Consider the following 19,735-nt stretch of genomic DNA (forward strand, 5'->3'; position numbering starts at 1 on the left):
TAGCTCTGTGCCTATACTGATAAAAACCCACAAACATATATTTTTTAAGAATCTTAAGATATTTTTTAATTTAGTTTTTGTAGATTTAGTTTTTGGTTTAAGCTCTACTGCATGGTTAAAACTGACTAGATTTAAAACCAGTTACATTCACTTTCACTGGTTGATGGTAAAAACAATAACCACTTAAGGTGTGGTTTATTTTGACGTCTGTGTGTGTTTCCCTGGGCAGTGCCAAGTTTACGCCATAAAATTAAAAACTAAAGGAAATGGGATTTCCTTCATAATAAAAGCATAAAAGTCTTTAAAAATAATATTCTTTATAAAGGTGATCCGGAAAAAATAAAAGTAGCAGCTAATGGCCAGATTGATCAATATACTGTTTTTCTATCATTTTTGCACTCCGTCTATAAAATATGAGACGTGCAAGTATTTTTAAAGTTTTTGCTACTGCTTTATTGTTAAACACTGTTCAAGCAGCACAAAACTGTAAACGTGTCAGTCGTGCAGTGTTAAATACTAGAGTCAATAAAAATGTACATAAATATATAATTCACTGAAGTTAAGAAGGCAAATGTGGGAAAATTAACATTTATTCTTTTTATATGATTGATTCCAAATCTTCAACCTGTATAATTAGTGTGTCTGTATTTATTAGGTTACAAAGAGTCAAATGCGAGACTACCATTCAGCCAGGTGTCTCTTACATTGTCCAGTACAAACGTGTTCTTTGCTTCAGCTTTTATTCAATTGTTACTCGGTCACCCAAATGGCACATTGCTTCAGGGCTGAAAATAAAGTCACTTTCAGTATTTCAGTACTCTTTCTTTTTGTATTGCTCATTCATGGTGGACCTTGAGAACCATTCATATAGCAGTGACACTATTCAAAACCAAATGTTTGGACTCATTATATGCAATGGGAGAATAAAGCAATTAGAGACATACTGCAGTGTAACCGAGTGCACAACAATTCTAACCAAACAAACAGCAAACTTGACATTTCTTTTCATATCAAAAGACATCCAGCAGTTATTAACTACTACTGTGTGAATGTGTGTGTGAATGGGTGGATGACTGGATATGTAAAGCGCTTTGGGGTCCTTAGGGACTAGTAAAAGCGCTATATAAATACAGGCCATTTACCATTTTACCATTTACTACAAATATATAATAAGTCATTTTCCACAGTTTGTTTTTCAGTTTTTACTTCATAGTGGTTATCTCTTTTATTTTGAAGGCGCCAGCCGGAACTTCCGCACCTAACTCGCTGTCGCTTGCAGTCATTTCCCTAAACGCTGCTGGTCGTTAGCCTCTGAGCTGAAAGCCGCGGTTCATATCAGCGCAACAGGGCTGTCTGTGAACTCGGAGTTTGGACTTTAAGCGGTTCGTGACAGCCCTATTTAATACTTGACTTTACACTTTTACCCACGCATGACGCCACGAGGGGACTCGGTGGGGTCGGCCTGAAAACTTTCCCCTGCCATTGGTGTTTCTGAAGGAACAGGTAATACTATTTTTCACGCGTTTACATACGTTTTGAAGCAGAGGACGCTCACAGACTCCCCGCTGTCCCTCAGATTTATTGTTGCGGGGTCAAATATCAATGCAACAAGGCCCGCACCTGTAGTAGAAAGCGCATAAAATACAGATAACATAGATAACAGGTGGTCAGAATAAACTCCAGCAAGAAATCACTACATAGGCTTTTAAGGACTTTAGCTGACCAGTGTATTTTAAAAATAACCATTCATAGATCTTAACTGGATGTAATCGATCTTTGAAAAGCTTCTTTAAAAGTTTAAGGTCGTATGGATATGATTTAACTGCAAGGAGGCTATTAATACGCAAACTATCTTACTAGTTCCTTTATCGTTTAAGGTCTGTTAGCCTCCAGTGTATTCTTGGATCATTAGGGCTGTAGGGTCTTTCGTTTCTGTATTTTGCGTGCACTTTTGTGGAGAATCAGTGTTTTCCATTTCAACAAGTCTAATGTGAACACAAGGCCACTTCAAAAAGCACTTATCACTGTGTAAACAAGAGGCTGCTATCGGCCAGCTGTCTGCTCTGCTAGGGTCAAGCTCACAGGAAGAATTTCCTTTCCTTTGTGCATATCATACAAGATATGTAGTTATTTCCAGGGTCGTCTATTTAAACAGTTAGCTCTGGTGCTAATAGGTCAGTTATACTTATCTGGTCCATGGCACAGCAGGTAAGAAGTGAAGCTTAAGATTGTGTGATCTTATTTTTACAGATGATTTGGTGTCATTTTTCTTCCCTTAAGCTTTTTTAAAATTCATTTATTTTAGCTTTGGTCTGGCAAATATAACAAGCTTTTATCCCTCTTTTAATTTTGACAGCTGAATAGCTTTACTTTGACTCCAGCCTGGGTGAGGAAAATGAGGAAATTTTACTTCAGCACACAATTTCAGATAATATGATAATAAGTGCAGTCATTAGTTGTGGCCCTGACTTGTCTCAAGATGTAGACTATTAAATATTAGCAATTAAATTAATATGAGGCCAGTGTGCACTGACTCGACCTAGAGAGAAGTGGTGTTTTATTATCGACTTTTTGAGTTACAGAAGTTGTTCAGGGGAGGTGATCAGAGCTCTCCTCTCACACTTTGTGAGACTTTTTTTTTGAAGAAACAACACTTATTTGCAATGATGATCACTTCTACGGCAGGGATTAACATGCCAGATTTATATAAGTAGAGATCTGTGACCACAGGAACAACTCTAGTCTTGTTTGTCCTTCGATTCTAATTGTTGTTATTCTGTTTCTGTCATGATTGATTGTGCATCCTGTATCACCTGTAGCCATGATTTAAATGTTTCTGAGGTACTCCATGTTCCTTGTGTCTGAATAGAGCTATACAAACAAATGTGACTGTTTTTGCTGTTTAGCATGAGGGAAGCGTTAGTTAAAATTAAGGATGCATCAGTTGTGAATTCCTGGGTGGAATACTGATGTTTAAAACAGCAATTTGATAGATAACTGAAGCAGAACAATACCTTTTTTTCCTGTCTATTTTTCCCTTGAATATTAACGTTTTGTGCCAGGAAAACAAATCGGCATAAACAGAGAAGTACTGACCACTAACACAGGTAGATGACGTCTTATTTGTGGAAATGCTTATTTCAGTCAGTAATGCTATTATCTGCTCATACAATTGTCTTAATGCCTAATAATTAGAGAACAGATTAGTATTTCCTATTTCCATTTCATTACGGACCCTAAAATGCCAATAGGAAATAACAATACAGCTAATACCGACTATTACAGTGCAGTTCCTTCAAATTAGTTGAAGGAAATAACTACAGCCACTCAGGAAATGTATCACTTATTACTTCTATTGGAACAGATCTTCAGGTATATTTCTACTTTTTTGTTGTTGATCTATCTGGAATTGTCAGGCAGGTGAAGTTAGTACTGCTTTTGTCTTGGCTTACACTAAATTCAGAAGTCTCCCTTTGTATCTATTAAATCCATCTTGAATAATTGCTGATTATGTTGTACAAATAAGCCTGGAAGATTCAAATGTATTGCATTCTGGATCAATTTAAAGTGTACAGGGAGACTAAGTAATTGAGTTAATTAATGTTTAACTGAGCAAGTGGTGCAAAGAAGCCTCAAATTATGCATTCTAATTGTTGCCGACTGAAGTGTTTAATTTTCTTCTGAAAGGTATTTGCATATCGTCTGAGACAGAACACTTCCCTGGTGCATTTCAGTGAAATATTTTGCACGTTCTCTGGCACTATCCTACACCAACATCCCCACGTATTTGCCGTGTGCAGTAAGGCAGGACTGTTTTTGCAAAGGCCATTTTTTCCTGATTTTTTAGGGAGGCTGTAAGGTTTTAGGATAAGGGAACGACACGGCCTTGAGATTTTGTTTATTCTGACAAATAATTGGGAACAGATAGTGTTGTTGCTAGTTTAGATTGATTTGACTTTTTTAACGCACGTGTATTTCTATGAGGATTTATAACTATGTAATCTTGAGTCATGTGGGGAAAAAGTACACCTTCTGTGTGTAACTGTAACGTTTTATGTGCAAGAATATAATAAAAATAATCTCGTCCTCAGCAAAAGACGGATAAATCCGTCTCAGCTGTACAACAACACATGACATACTACACAGTGTCTTTTTTTTATGATACAAAAATTAAGCCAGAATACAAGTAGTAAGTAGCAGCCAGATGCACTTGATTCAAATGCCCGGGATTACCTGATCAACAAGCAGGGCAGGCGTAAGCACCTCCTATAAAAGCAAAACTTTTGGCAGTTTGCTGGTCTGGATTTTTCAGGTGTGCATTAGAACAACGCCAAACAGGAAAGACAACAGCCATGAGCCTGAAGAAACAACTGTTGCTGCCCATCAATCTGGAAAGGGTTACTCTAGATGTCAGATAGCATGCTAAATGTCAAAATTCATGACTGAACACGATGAAAAGATTGAACAGGTATGGCCTGCCAGTAAATATTGACAGGAAAAAGCCTCTTACCTTTCTGAATAACAGCACAACTTAGGTTTGCTAAGTTGCATCTGAACAAACCACAATACTTGTAGAGAAAGTGGAGATGTTTGGCTATAATTCACTGCTCCACGGTTGGAGAAAACGAAACACGGCATGTAACCAGAAAATCCTCGTACCAGTCTCAAGTATGGTATTGGATGGGAGATGATTTGGGCTTGAAAGAAGGTATGCTTTCTTTTCCACATGATGCATAGTCTCTGAGGTTTCTGTCTGTATAATCCACCACACGACATCATTTTTGGTGAGATATCCTTAGCTCTCCTAATGCACTGCAAATGAAAAATATTTATATTCTTTAAATTAATCTTTTATTTATCAAGGCGAAAGAGAGACCTGACCAAGAGGGCCAGCATTCACACTTTAATTGTTTTTGTTGTAAAAATAGAGAAAAGAAGTAGAATAAGTTCCAAACTAGTCAAGATTAGTAGTGCAGCGGTAACCGCTTCCTCGGTCACTCACTATGGGTGCTGTGGAATTATTTGGTTAAGATGCCTTTAGATTAAAACAACATCCATTGCTTAATAAATACTTGCTTCAGTTGGACACAAGTGCTTTTCTCTGACATTTAGAGGACTAAAGCAAACAGCACCCCATCAAATTGGTTTTTAAACCCACAAAGACATGAAAGTGAGGTTTTAGAGATGGCCATAAATCTGCTTCATCATTCAACAAAGATCTTTAAAATTTGAAACCCTTTGTTTTCACGATGCAACAGGTTTTTGTCCTGGCGTCACTGTCACTTTGTAACAGAATTAGCTGGAGATGCAGAAATGGTAATAAGAATCCTTTAGTAAGATTTCCCAACTGCTTGACTTGAAATTTAAAGCCTTATAACCATGTGAGCCGATAGTAGGGGCAGCAAGATGTGCAGGGAGCTTTTCTCCCACAATAAGTTGCCAACTTCTAGAGAGTGTAACAGTGAGGAAGTCTGAAGGCAAGGTCAAAGCTTCAAAGGAAACAAAAACTCTTCCACATCTGCTTTTAGCCAGGATTGGTAATTAAAGAAGAAAAACCTTGCCGCAATCTCTTTTAATGTGACTCATCTGTTTTGGGAGGAACATTCACCATCTACAGACACAAGGTCACAAGAATCACTGTGAGACTAGTTGAAGAAGACAACTAGTTCTCCTTCTCCTGCTCTGTTCTTCTTTAATGCTTTCACCAGCACACATTCCTCAAATTACAGGTAATCAGACGCCGACTCGTTATTGATTTATAGGTTTTTGTGATCCATTGATCTACTTTTAATCATATATCATTCCCCAAGTATTAAGGAGAAACCGATGAGCTGGCAACTAGTCCTCCTTCTCCTGCTCTGTTCTTCTTTAATGCTTTCACCAGCACACATTCCTCAAATTACAGGTAATCAGATGCCGACTCTTTATTGATTTATAGGTTTTTGTGATCCATTGATCTACTTTTAATCATATATCATTCCCCAAGTATTAAGGAGAAACCGATGAGCTGGCAACCAGTGCATTTAAACCTCAGAAATTGGCTCATAGGCTTTGATTTTCAGTCATTCAGGAAAGGAAAGGATTATAAACCCATAGAAGAATCAATTATCTGTCATCAGCTAAGGAGTGGATCATTTATCAAACCAGATATGTTTATAAAAAACCATTCAGTTCGTTGTGTGTCGAGGCTAATTTGGGAGCAAGTGTTTGCCTTAGTTATTGTAAAAATCTCCAAATATACTCAAAGTACATGTGGCACATTTTTGCATTTAGTATAGGGCTGCTCGATTATGGCAAAAATGATAATCACGATTATTTTCACTGAAATTGAGATCTCGATTATTTGACGATATTTATTTAACCCTTTAAGACCTACTATAGAACCAAGTCCGCCAGAGCTTATATTATTTTTTTACATGTTGTAGTGCCATTTGTGGGAGCATTTCAAGTTGCTATACAACTGTTATAGCCCATATTTTAATAATATGTATGCATTAAGTCCATAGTAACTACATTAATTGCAAAAAAGTGCAATAAACTACAAAAAAATTGAAAATCGTTTTTGGTTTTTTTACATATATTTCTACTTGGAGAAATTTAAGAGGTTTATCCCTCAAAACTTTAAATACAAAAAAGTTGCAAAAAATAGTTTCCCACCACAGGAAATTTATTTTGAGTATCTTCATAGTTTTATTTTGGCGATACAGCAATTTTTATATACTGCAGGAAAAACGAAAAAACAATCCTATGATGCAAATTTGCAAAGAAAACAGCAGGTGCATCAAAATAAAATATTTCCAGCAGTGCAATTTGAGTTCTAAGCATCCCAGAAACTATTCAGAAAAGTCAAACATGACCAGTATAGGCCTTTAAGACTAACAAGTAAAAAAAACTACATTTCCGCAAAAATGACGTCACTTCCGGTTTCGGCCAGGAAATGGCGGACATGCGATAGTTCGCGCTGACCTCTGTTTCACTGTGGGAAGTGTTACGAACAGCTGATCGGATCGGCAAAGCGTGTTTCTGGTTTTGTGTTTTGCTGTTTTGTTCCTGCAAGCGCTTTTTATGCAATTTTTGCAAAGCTATATGTGGAAGGAAACCGTGACCGAGGACAAGCTGATGGCATAAGATGTAAGTACAACTCCTCCGGTTTCATATGCAAAACAAATTATTGCGCTAGCTTACACGGTTCAGGTTCTACAGGGATTTAAAAATAGTTACACAAAACGGAGCGTGCTGCTCTGACCGGCTTTAAAGGGTTAACAATGACTTTAAAAAATAATATAAAATAGTGTGCAACACCACTGAAGTTTTTTTTACCTCTCTTTTCAACCAACGGCAGTCACTCTCCTCTCCAAATAACTTCTGCTTAGCTTTCCGAGCTTCCCTCGGGTCCTCTTAATCAGCGGTCTCCAACCTTTTTTTGCGCCACGGACCGGTTTATGCCCGACAATATTTTCACAGACCGGCCTTTAAGGTGTCGCGGATAAATGAGGGAGGGGCTAATAATCGGCTCAGTCATTTTTAATGATCGTTGAAAGCCCAGATCGTAATCGTGATTAAAATTTGATTAATTGAGCAGCCCTAATTTAGTATTTATGAAAATGCAAATTGGTTTTAAGGCAAATTCACCTTCGAATCTGTTGCAGTAACTGATGTTTTTTGGACACTCAAAGGCAGCGAAAACAAGCTGTGGGAACAACAAATATACTGATATGTTCTGTTAAACAGTTGCTTATTTACACGTTCTCTGCAGAAGGAAAAAGTTTAGCATTTATTTGAGCAACATGATTTTATCTTTTGTCTGTTTTTGTTGTTTAGTTTCGCTTTTGGTCTTTGCTCTATTCATCATACATTGTAATTTATCTGTTTGTTTGGAGCCAACTGAACAGATGCCTCAAAATCCACTCGGAGCAAGTACTGAGCTGAATCACTTGGGATTGCAAAATCTAGTCCTATTACCGTATTTTCACGACCATAAGACGCACTGTGCTAAAAGGCGCAGTCTCAGTTATGTGTGCCCTTACTGTATTTAACACACACATAAGGCGCACTGGATCATAGGGCGCATACAAGTACCGTATGCGTATTTAAAAATAAAGCGGGAGCAAACCTGAGTTCGGTACCTTACTCACATTTTTATTACCAGTAATCGTCATCATCAACAACACACAAGCATACAAGTGTGCGTATTTAAAAATAAAGCAGGAGCAAAACAAAGTTTGGTACTCACATTTTTATCATCAATCAAACCCATCGAAGTCCTCATCCTCTGTGTCTGAATTGAACAGCTGCGCTAAATCTCCATCAAACATGCCAAGTTCACTTTCTTCACTGTCAGAGTCACTTTCCGTGCCGTGCGGCTCCTTGGAAATGATGCCGGCTTTTGCGAAAGCTCGAACAACAGTGCCAGCAGACATGTTAGCCCAAGCATCTACAATCCATTGGCAAATTGTGGCGTAACTCGCCCGGCGCTGCCTTCCACTCTTGGTGAAACTGTGGTCTCCATCCGTCATCCATCGCTGGATGTGTTTGTCGCCGATGTGTTTGCTGCAGTAGGAGCGGAAGATGGCCAGCTTTTCCTTATAATCCGCTGGAAGTTGCTGCGCTACCGTAGTCCTGGTCCGGATGGAAAAATGGCACCGTTTCATAAAAAGTGAAAGTGAAACTGCTTTTAGCCGAATGGTGACCGTCGAAACGCTTCTCCCGCTCGTTCTTTGCTCGATGATCCACCGCTCGAGTCTTTCCTCCAACTCGGGCCACCTCGCCTTATGTCCGCGGAAACTCAACTGCGTTTTCTTGACCTGCCGGAGCTTGTTTTCTAGCTTCCTCCATTTGCGAACCATCGATTCGTTAATCTTAAATTCTCTCGCCGCTGCTCGATTTCCATGTTCCTCCGCGTAGCTGATGGCCTTCAGTTTAAACTGTGCTTCGTAAGCGTGTCTCTTTGCCACTTTCAGGGTTGTTAAAACAACGATGTCCTGCATAACGCACATACCTGTTCTTTTATACAGGTATGTGCGATAAAGTCAACGCACACACTTCACCCTTTAGCGTTCTCATGGTGTTCTCTACTACGTCCTCCTTACAACACACAGGGCGCACTGCGCTATAGGGCGCGCCGTACTTTTTGAAGAAAATCTAAGACTTTTAAGTGCGCCTTATGGTTGTGAAAATACGGTAAGTAATCTTCCTGTTTTAAAAAATAGAATAGAATAGAATTCAACTTTATTGTCATTGCACATGTCACAGGTACAAGGCAACGAAATGCAGTTTGCATCTATCCAGAAGTGCTTTAGCCACGATATAGATATATTACAATATATATTAGCAATAATATAGATATGTGAGTATATTACAGAAATAGGTCTATTATGGTATGTTATAGTCCTCTCACCACTACTGTTCTCCCTCTACACTAACGACTGCACCTCCAAGAACTCGGCTGTCAAACTCCTAAAGTTTGCAGATGACACCACTGTCATTGGCCTCATTCAAGATGGTGATGAGTCTGCATACCGGCAGGAAGTTGAGCGGCTGGTACTCTGGTGCAGTCAGCACAATCTGGAGCTGAACACTCTTAAGTCTGTAGAGATGACAATGGACTTCAGGAGACATCCCTCAACTCTGCTCCCCCTCACCATATCAGACAGCCCTGTGTCAACTGTGAAGACCTTCAAGTTCCTGGGTACAACCATCTCCCAGGACCTGAAGTGGGAGACCAACATCAACTCCATCCTCAAAAAGACCCAGCAGAGGATGTACTTCCTGAGACAACTGGGGAAGTACAGTCTTCCACAGGAGCTGCTGATCCAGTTCTACACTGCGGTCATTGAGTCTGTCCTGTGCTCCTCCATCACAGTCTGGTATGGAGCAGCCACTAAACAGGACAGGAGCAGACTGCAGCGGACTGTACGGGCAGCAGAAAGGATCATCAGTGCCCCCTTGCCCTCCATCCAGGATCTGTACCTCTCAAGAACCAGGAAACGGGCAGGGAAAATCATCACAGACCCCTCACTCCCTGCACACAGACTTTTTGATCTGCTGCCCTCTGGCAGACGGTACAGAAGCCTGCAGACCAGGACCACCCGACACAGGAACAGTTTCTTTCCCCTCGCCATCTCCCTTCTTAACAGTTGACCTGTCACACTGCTCCCACTGCCAGACTGCAACTACACCTTATGTACATTTTGTAGTATTCATTCCACCTCATTCATTTCTGTATTTTATGTATATAAGTTTAGATTCGTTATTTATAGTTGGTTTACACAGCTTTGTGTATGTATGTGTAATGTGTGTATATATAGACACGTGTGTGTGTGTGTGTGTGTGTGTGGTGTGTGTGTGTGTGATTTACATTGCTGTGCTTGAGAGCCACCATCTACCGGAACCAAATTCCCTGTATGTGTCTGCACATATACTTGGCCAATAAACACGATTCTGATTCTGATTATAGGGCTGGGCTATATCATACCGTTCACGGTAATACCGGTGTAATTTTGGGCAAAGATAGGAAAATGAAATATCGCGATAGAATATGGGTAAAACGCGCATGCGCAGTGCCTATGTTTACATAAGCGCATGGCGGCGACGCAGAATGAGAAGAGCGAAACTGGATCGTTGAATGAAACGGATGAACCAGAACTGGTTTGTAAAAATGCTGCAACTTCAGTGGTGTGGAACTGGTTTAGCTTTCATCCGTCAGATACACAACAAAGCACTATTTCTGGTAGAGCATGCTAGCGGGCCGTCGTTATTACCGTGTTTTTTTTGGAAAATACGGCACACTTAAAATCAATCCTTTGATTTTTCTGAAAATCGACAGTGCCCCTTATAATCCTGTGTGCCTTATGTATGAATTCTGGTTGTGTTTACTGACCTCGAAACGATTTTATGTCGTACACGGCGCTCGAAAATCTGTCAAATGTTTTAGTATGACTTTGCTAAGCTATGAACCCGCACCGCTTGATGGATTGTCGGAGCATTACGGCTATCGTAGGCAGGAGCCTCGCGGAGTGATACGTACTGTGCTTCAACATAATATTACCGTGTTGTGTGTGTATAACCTCTTTTTAAGTTTTGTGGATGTTATACATGGTTATGCTGAGGATATGTCGGCCAGTTTCCACTGGAAATGCCTTTTGGTTAAACTATCAGCAAGGAATTTGCATTTGCACTGTTACATTTTTATATAACTTTAATGCACATAAAAAACAGCTGCTTGTTTAAGTGAAAATACATTGCTGGTTTTTTTGCACAAATAAAGTTGTGGAGTTGTAAAGTATTTTGTCTAGTGTCAATTATATCGTTATCGCAAATTTTTAAATGTATATCGTGATAAATATTTTTGGTCATATCGCCCTGCTCTAGTATGTTATAATGTACACGGTATGAAGTATGTTATGAATATGCTATAACTATAAGTATGTACAGACTATGAACAGGATATAAATATAAAAAACTATACAGAAATATGAGATATGCAGGTTATAAACAGTTGTTGAATTAAAATTTATTGTATTGTACAGAATGATTATTTACACAGAACTATAAAGTAGTGCAGTTAAGATAAGTGAGATATGTGGATAATTTCTACAGAGGCTATATAAAGTGTTAGTGGTTGTGAGTGGTGGTTCAGTCCATGTTGTTATTATTGTGTGTATGAGGGTACAGTTGTCCATTTTGTGTGTGTGTGTGTGTGTGTGTGTGTGTGTGTGTGTGTGTGTGTGTGTGTGTGTGTGTAGGTGGTTGTGGGTGTGGGTGTGTGTATGTCCAGTCCATGTGTTTAATGTGAGTCAGGAGGCAGAGTTCAGGAGTCTGACAGCTGTGGGGAAGAAGCTGTTCCAGTACCTGGTGGTCTTAGTCCGGAGGCTCCTGTAGCGCCTCCCAGAGGGCAGGAGGGTGAAGAGTCCATGTGATGGGTGACTGGGGTCTTTGGTGATTTTCCCAGCCCTTTTCAGACACCGCTTCCTGTAGATGCATTGGGCAGTTTTCACAACCCTCTGCAACGCCTTCCGGTCCGAGGCAGAGCAGTTCCCGTACCAGACTGTTATACAGTTGGTCAGGATGCTCTCGATGGTGCAGCGATAGAAGTTCACCACGATGTCTGAGGACAGGTGGTTCTTCCTCAGAGTCCTCAAGAAGAAGAGGCACTGGTGAGCCTTCTTGACCAGCTTGGAGCAGTTGGTCGTCCAGATGAGATCCTCGGAGATGTGGACTCCCAGGAACTTGAAGCTGCTCACACGCTCCACAGCCGTCCCCTTAATGTAGATGGGTGGATGTGGGTCAGCATTCCTCCTGTAGTCCACGATGAGCTCCTTGGTCTTCTCGGTATTAAGCAGCAGGTTGTTTCTGTCGCACCACTCAGCCAGACGATCCACCTCCTCCCTGTACCTCATCGTTGTCGTTGATGAGGCCAATCACCATGGTGTTGTTGTTGTTGTTGTCCTGGTGTGAGAGGACAGAGTGCAGTGCGATGGAGACTGCATCCTCTGTGCTCCTGTTCTGGCAGTATGCGAATCGGTGGGGGTCCAGAGTGTGTGTGTGGGGGGGGGCAGGATTTGAAGTGTTATGTACCTAAAGGCTAAAAGACCCCTGTATTTATAACAAATGTTGGCTTTTCAAACAAGAAAATAAAAAATTCAGATGAACCATTAAACAGGTGCTAAACCATATCAGAGCAAACCAGAGCCATCCCCAGTCGGCTTCTTCCATACCTCATAAAACATCCTCGGACTTTGACTTTGAAATAAAAGAATTTTATCCACTCAGTAAAGTTATGTACTGTGTGAATTTTACCTGCTATTTAGGTCAAAAGAGAAAAAATAGTTGCACATTCACATAAAAAAATGAGGCAGGAAGAACTGAGTGAACAACAGCTCAAACACCGCAGGACTCCAATTTATCGCACGCTGAAAGCTTTAAATTTTGAGCACAACTGTTTCACAAGAGAATAACACACTGCTCTGTGCATTATTGTCTGAAACCGAGAACTTTTCCACAGTAAAAATTTCTAATGCTGATGATTATTCAATTAATCAACAGAAACTGGAAACAGTTTTTACGATCCTTTCTTTTAGTGAGTTTTTAAAATCAGAAATCCAGGTTTGAGCTTTATAAATGTGAGGATTTTATGTTTTTTGTACCACATAACTAGGTACATAACCCGTCTTTAGATGTTTTCCCACTTGTTTATAGTCATCAAAATAATAGATTATCTTGAAAATAATTTTAACAAATCAAACCAAAATTGGATGAATCTCTCAACTGCTGGGTGTTTTTCATGTAAATTGTTCATCCTTCAGTGGCCTGTAATGTGTCTACATGTCTTTAGGGCATCATCGGAAAAGTTTGTTTGCAAAACTTCCACAGTAGAGGTCATAACTCTCATGCTTCGTAATAAATCCTTGAGGTCACTGATGAAAATATTATTTTGTGTTTCCCTGCCTTCATTTTTCATTATGTTTTCACAGCTGTAAGAACAGCATTTGCAGGCATGGTTGAATTTCATGTTATAAAAAGGAGAATTCACCTTGGTTTCTTTCAAACTGTCCCAAATAATTAATTGGCACTTATGACAGTTGAAGCTCTGAGTCCATTTACTGCCGTTTCTTTAGCAGTGCTCATTTTACTTGTAGCAGAAGCCTCCAACTACTCCTACGGGTTATCGAGTTTGTTACTCTTCTCTGATATTTACTGAGATTAATTCAGGCGTTTTTCCTGGATAAGTAATGACTTACAGGTGTGGGCTTTATGCCACAAAGGTAGAGACACTGTGTACCAGCGACTGAAGACAGACTCCTGCCATTCAGGAATGATTAACTGCTGGATTTGATTCATCAGATGTGGTAAGAGTAAACCAACGTGTCCTTGGGCTGCACTGTGGTGCGTTACTGTGCACTCGCACTGCATTTATTGATCTTTCAGGTGTTTCTGTCCACAGGGCATCATAAATCACAATTTCTTTTTCCTCTCACCATTTTTGGTAGATACTGCAGGTGTTTTGAAGAAGCAAGTGAAATTGTAGCGTCTACTGATCGTTAGAGCTGACATTTTTATATTTTTTCATCGTTCTGATGGTCACTGTAGTGGCTATATTAATTTCTTAAAGTTCTTCCTTTCTCTTATATGTAATATAACCACACTACTGACGGACAAGCGCCTGTTTTTATGCGTTGTCGTTAGTAACAGCGACGATAACACCTTCGTGTGTGGCTTGTTTATGTTCCACATACACCTTTCACAATAAAGCTATCCTGTTGAGACTTTTCAAAATAAACTGAATCACGTGAAAGAGCAGATTATTTACAGATGAGAAGTAAAAAATAAACCTTAGACTCAAACGTTAGAACAGGCTTTCCCCGCAGCACGCCGTGTAATAAATACAAAGAAAACGGCGGCCTTTACAACTTGTGTCTATAAATGTATAGTTTCATGCATCGGTTAAAACACTCGACTCCGGGTAAAGGACGCGCAGCTGGAAACACTTCACGCAAGTCGAGCTGCCCGAGATTCACAGAATTTACAGACAATGTTACATTTTTGTGATTTATATCGTTATCGGACGATAGAATTCTTATATCGGGATATGAGATTTTGGTCATATCGCACAGCCCTATAAACCACTACACTGTGCAAAAGTAAGCTTCCGCTGAAGAGTGTGTGGGCTCACTCCTAGAGATGGGGCGAGGGGCTCAGACAGTTAGAAGGGTTCAATTTTGCACCAGTTCCAGTGATTCAGGAATTTCACTAGAATTCCTCCTATGTGCATGCCACGTATAAGCCTAGTATGTGCAGTGTTTGGAGAAATCTATACACCCTGTAGCTTCTCTTTGTGGAGTGGGAGTGGTAGGCTTAGCTGGGACTACTGCTCCCACTCTTTTCGTTCTTTTTGATTCTACTTTTTTCCTTTTTTTCTGTAAACTGATTGTACTCAGATATTATCAGGGGAGCTAAGTATGAAGTTTTACCAAAGTTTAAAAGAAGAGATTGTAAATGAAATATATTTATTTCATCTACAATCGCAGGTCATGCCGTGTATTTCAATATATCAACCTGTCCCTTCTTCTTTCTTGTCCAGGTGGAAAGTTCTGCTACTTTTACTGATGAAAAACCCATGGCAGGACTGAGAAGGAATAGTGAACATCCCTCCTACCCGGTCTTACACTCCTCTCCTGTAAACCTCCATCTTCTGGACTGTTTCACGAGGATATTCAGTTATGCCGAGCAGAAAGCAAAGTAAAATCCATTTCTCAGCTTTGACCATGTGAGCTCTGAGGTAGCTCTCTTAGCTCTGTTGTTTTTTGGCGACTCTTTCCAGTTGCCGGTAATGTAGTAATTCAAGTGATATTAGAAGCGTTTGGTGTCATGATGGCCGCTGCCTCCTCGCCTGAGAAGCTGCTGCAGCTCGAGGAGATCGACTCCAGCCGAGCTGGTAGCTGCATTCTCTCCCCGATCCTCGGCTCCTCTTCTCCTGGTCTGTCCCATGAAACAAGCCAGCCCATCTGTATCCGCTCACCATATACCGACCTCGGCCATGACTTCACCACCATACCTTTTTACAGTCCAACTATCTTCAGCTACGGTGGTCCGAGCATTTCTGAATGCTCCTCTGTCCATCAGTCTCTGAGCGCCTCTTTATTTTACAGCCGTGTGGGGACGCCCATTACGCTGCACTGCCCCCAGGGTCGATCCCAGCAAGGCCAGTCAGCCCAGACTCCGTGGGACAGTGTTATAACAACCAGGTAGGACTGGGCGCAACACCTTGACTACGCTGTGCTCTTTAATCAGTAGTTGGCCAGCTAATGATTATTCAATTAGTACTTAACCTGTTATTTATTGAACAGCTGTTTTTAGTAACCTTTTTCTCCAGTTTTTTCTTTTTCAACTAAAGCTACAGCAAGCTAAAAATAATCATCTGTAATCACATTACTGATTCAGTGATTTATTACTGTGTATTACTTTTAATCAACTGTTTTGCATACTTAATCTACATGTTTTTGTCTTGGGAAGAAATCATGACTCAAAACTGTCTGTTAGCAAGAGTGTGAGGAGGCGCTCCCAGGAGAGCGAGGAGAGCATGGCGTCTTCAGGTGGGAAGGCAGACCTCCACTACTGTGCTGTGTGTCATGACTATGCTTCAGGCTACCACTATGGAGTCTGGTCGTGTGAGGGGTGTAAGGCCTTCTTCAAGAGGAGCATCCAAGGTGAGACAAAACATACATATGGTTCGAACAATTGCTTGAAATCTTTGAAAATACTTGAATTTTAATACACTTTTCAAGGTTTGAAAAGTGCTTGAATTTCAAATGTGGTGCTTAAAAGTGCTTGAAACTGTATTTCATTCACAACAAATAACTGTCTGACCGAATGGTTTTCTTATCAGATAGAGAAATAAAATGAGTCGCAAAGTTGAAAAGCTAATTTTCTCAGTTGGATGCCTGTTTATTTAAGGGAGATGAATATGACATTCTAATTGTACCTAATTACGGAGCCCCGCAGGGGACATGGGAGAAAAAAAAATTAGGGAGAAAAAAAAAAATTAAGACGGACTTTTGCGAGATCTCGCAAAACAAACTCGGGATCTCGCAAAACTTTTGCGAGATCTCGCAAAACAAACTCGGGATCTCGCAAAACTTTTGCGAGATCTCGCAAAACAAACTCGGGATCTCGCAAAACTTTTGCGAGATCTCGCAAAACAAACTCGGGATCTCGCAAAAGTTGAATTCGAACAATAGCGGCAGCTACTTAGTTGTAATATTACTCTTTCTGGGTCACAAAATACACTTTTAAGATATTTTGAGGCGTGAATGTAGTTGTGTAAACGTCAGATACCTGCTCGGTTTACAAGACATCACATATTTGCAAAAGTGCTCCGACGTTTTTGGAGATCTGACACCCACTAGCTCGAAGCTAACGGGAGGTCGAGACCTACTACAGCCGGGAGGAACACCGCTTTCCCGGCACATCGTGCCTCGACCTCCCGGTCGGCTTCGAGCTGGCGGCCTCCGAAGAATGCGGCTAAAACTTTTGCGAGATCTCGCAATACTTTTGCGAGATCCCGAGTTTGTTTTGCGAGATCTCGCAAAAGTCCGTCTTAATTTTATTTTATTTTTCTCCCTAATTTTTTTTTCTCCCATGTCCCCTGCGGGGCTCCGTACCTAATAATATCACAGATGATAAATTAAATAAATAGATTTTAAGTAGATGCTTGTGCATTCTGAAAGTTGAACTGAGTATGTCATCTGTTTAAAGCCTCTCCCAGTCAGTGCTGCTCTCCATGCCTGTCTCGTACATGGTGTTATTAGCACAAACACTTTAAAGGTGATAATTCATGACTTTAACAATAATTCAGACAGCAATGTTATTAAACAACTTACAGTTGGTTTTATTGGGAATTAACTTTTAACCTGTTAGGCCCCCAGGGGCTTTCTGCTTGAAAATGAAATGACCAAAATAAATGGAGTATTTCTCTGCAATTACAAAGTCTGTGTAAACAATCTTGGTATGAAAATAAAGCTAACACTTGTGAGACATCATCAGAGGTGTAAATATTACTGCAGATTGATTGGTAGAGCAGATGTTCATGCACTACTTAAAACTGTGTCACTGTTGCAAAGTCCTGATTGCTTCTCTCAAATCTAAAGATGTGCAACTTTGCTCTTGTTGGTTGGTGTTTCACACCACTTCTGTTTTATTTTGTACTTTATCTAAGTGTCTTTTTTGTGCTTTTCTGCGCTTTTCTTCACCAGTTTCATATTAATGTCGACGTAACTCCTTTGCGCGTACCCATCCAAATGTTATGTTTATGCCTTGCTGACTTATTAGTAAAGAATAAACTAATAAGTCCTCTAGGATATAACCTTACACCCTAGATCTTGGTGGATTTTGGATGCTCCTGTTTTAATAGTTGGTAACGCTGACACTGAGTCACTACAGCGCACTTTCTGTGCAGTATTAGCAAGTCTGCGCAGAGCTCCACACGCGTAAATGATCTGATGTCCTCCTGCTGACCTTTGTCTGATGGCTTTGACTCATCCCTGCTGGACCTCGTGGCTCAGTTAGTGGATGTTTTGTGGATAGTGGTCACTATAATTCCCATCTTTATATCTATTATATTAGTACTAGTTCTGCTCTTTTATTCCCATGCTTAATAAAGTTGATAATATTCCACGTTTAAGTACAAATATGTGACATCCACACTGTTCTCACACAGGCCACAAAACAGCTGGACAAAGAGCAGTTTCCCTGACTTTCATGTGTTTTGTGATGGTTTTATCTACCCATCCAAAACATCATTTCCCCAAACAGCCTTCTTTGGCTCATAGCTGTGTCCTACATGGTATAATTGCTCCCATCTCTATTTGGGGGAGACACGCTGGAGCTATTATCACTTCAGTACCAAATCCACACTTTAAGCTTAAATTTCAAAACTTACATTAACTACTGATTTTATCTACTGTTCTGATTTTATCTGTTTTGATTTTATATACTGTTTTGTTTGTTTGTTTGTTTGTTTGTTTGTTTGTTTGTTTGTTAATTAGTTAGTTAGTTAGTTTATTTGCTTGTTTTAATCAATTTTAAATCATGCTTTTTATTTGTTCTTGTTTCTAATGTCTCTGTAAAGCACTTTGAATCACCTTGTTGTTGAATTGTGCTATACAAATAAACTTGCCTTGCCTTGCCTTGCCTTGCCTTGCCTTGCCTTGCCTTGCCTTGCCTTGCCTTGCCTACGAAGCTTTTCTGGTTGTCACCTGGAGGATTCTACTGATGCTTATCAGGGAAAACTTTGTGCACTTAAACGTCCAGTTTCCCAGAGCTTTTTATACTCGCTGCCTGACAGATTGCCTAGTCAGAGGCTTGCCTGGAACAAATCCATATTCTGTGGTGTCAAGTCATTAACTTCCCATTATAATCAAAATTTATTTCATAATGATAATTTGAAGCTAAAACTTGTATGTTGTCAATTTAAGCTTTATTTTACAGGTGTTATGACATAATCTTGTATTACACAACACTTTGAGCTTTTGAACAAATATATTCAAAACTAGACCATTTAACCATTGCTATACATTAAGGCAAACCAGTATACGTATATCATGCTAAACTGAATTTAGATGGTAATTTTGGATCACAGTTGACATTTTTCTGAAAATACCACTGTTCAAACAATATGTCTGCCTATGCAAATTAAGTCTTTGAGCAAAATGGCCAGGGTACGGAGAGAGGACTTGAACTGACCACAAAGGACTGCTTGTCATCAATGATTTTTGCTGGAAGCTGCACAAGCTGGAAATTCTCAGTCTGCCTGTCTGTTGTGCAGGGATGCAACTTTGCATTGTATTTTTCTTCATACAACTCATTTTTCATTTTTTCTATCCAACTTTTTATTTTTGTCTCAATGTCTGTCTCTTTGTGTCTTTTTGTTTTAGGACACAATGACTATATCTGCCCGGCAACCAATCAGTGCACTATTGACAAGAACCGCCGCAAGAGCTGCCAGGCATGTCGCCTTCGCAAATGCTATGAAGTTGGCATGACCAAATGTGGTTAGTATGATTATATGTATACATTGTTTCATATTTCTGAAATATGGCTGGGTGGCTGTAGCTCAGGTGGCAGAGCAGGTCAGCCACTAATCAGAAGGTCGGTGGTTCGATCCCAGGCTGCCTCCTGGCTGCATGCCAAATATCCTTGGGCAAGATACTAACCCCATGTTTGCCTACTGGTGGTCAGA

At 40.1% G+C, this 19,735-nt stretch overlaps 1 protein-coding gene across 2 annotated transcripts in view; it reads left to right on the forward strand.

The window, feature by feature from the left end:
* The first annotated feature begins 1,280 nt into the window (after positions 1 to 1,280).
* esr2a (estrogen receptor 2a) overlaps positions 1,281 to 19,735 on the forward strand; it is a 30,211-nt gene continuing 11,756 nt past the window's right edge. The window contains exons 1-4 of one of the 2 annotated variants that reach the window (XM_085432273.1): positions 1,281 to 1,503; positions 15,080 to 15,743; positions 16,012 to 16,205; positions 19,431 to 19,547. In XM_085432273.1, coding sequence (XP_085288399.1) covers positions 15,367 to 15,743; positions 16,012 to 16,205; positions 19,431 to 19,547 — 688 coding nt within the window. In that variant the 5' untranslated portion in view covers positions 1,281 to 1,503; positions 15,080 to 15,366. The remainder of the gene's footprint in view (positions 1,504 to 15,079; positions 15,744 to 16,011; positions 16,206 to 19,430; positions 19,548 to 19,735) is intronic. The other variant, XM_085432274.1, reaches the window with a different exon arrangement.

The sequence above is a fragment of the Copadichromis virginalis genome, linkage group LG15 (genome assembly GCF_057382275.1).
Source record: "Copadichromis virginalis isolate Kocher_CV1m ecotype Utaka linkage group LG15, C_Virginalis_male_GT1.1, whole genome shotgun sequence".
NCBI classification, from domain to species: domain Eukaryota; kingdom Metazoa; phylum Chordata; class Actinopteri; order Cichliformes; family Cichlidae; genus Copadichromis; species Copadichromis virginalis.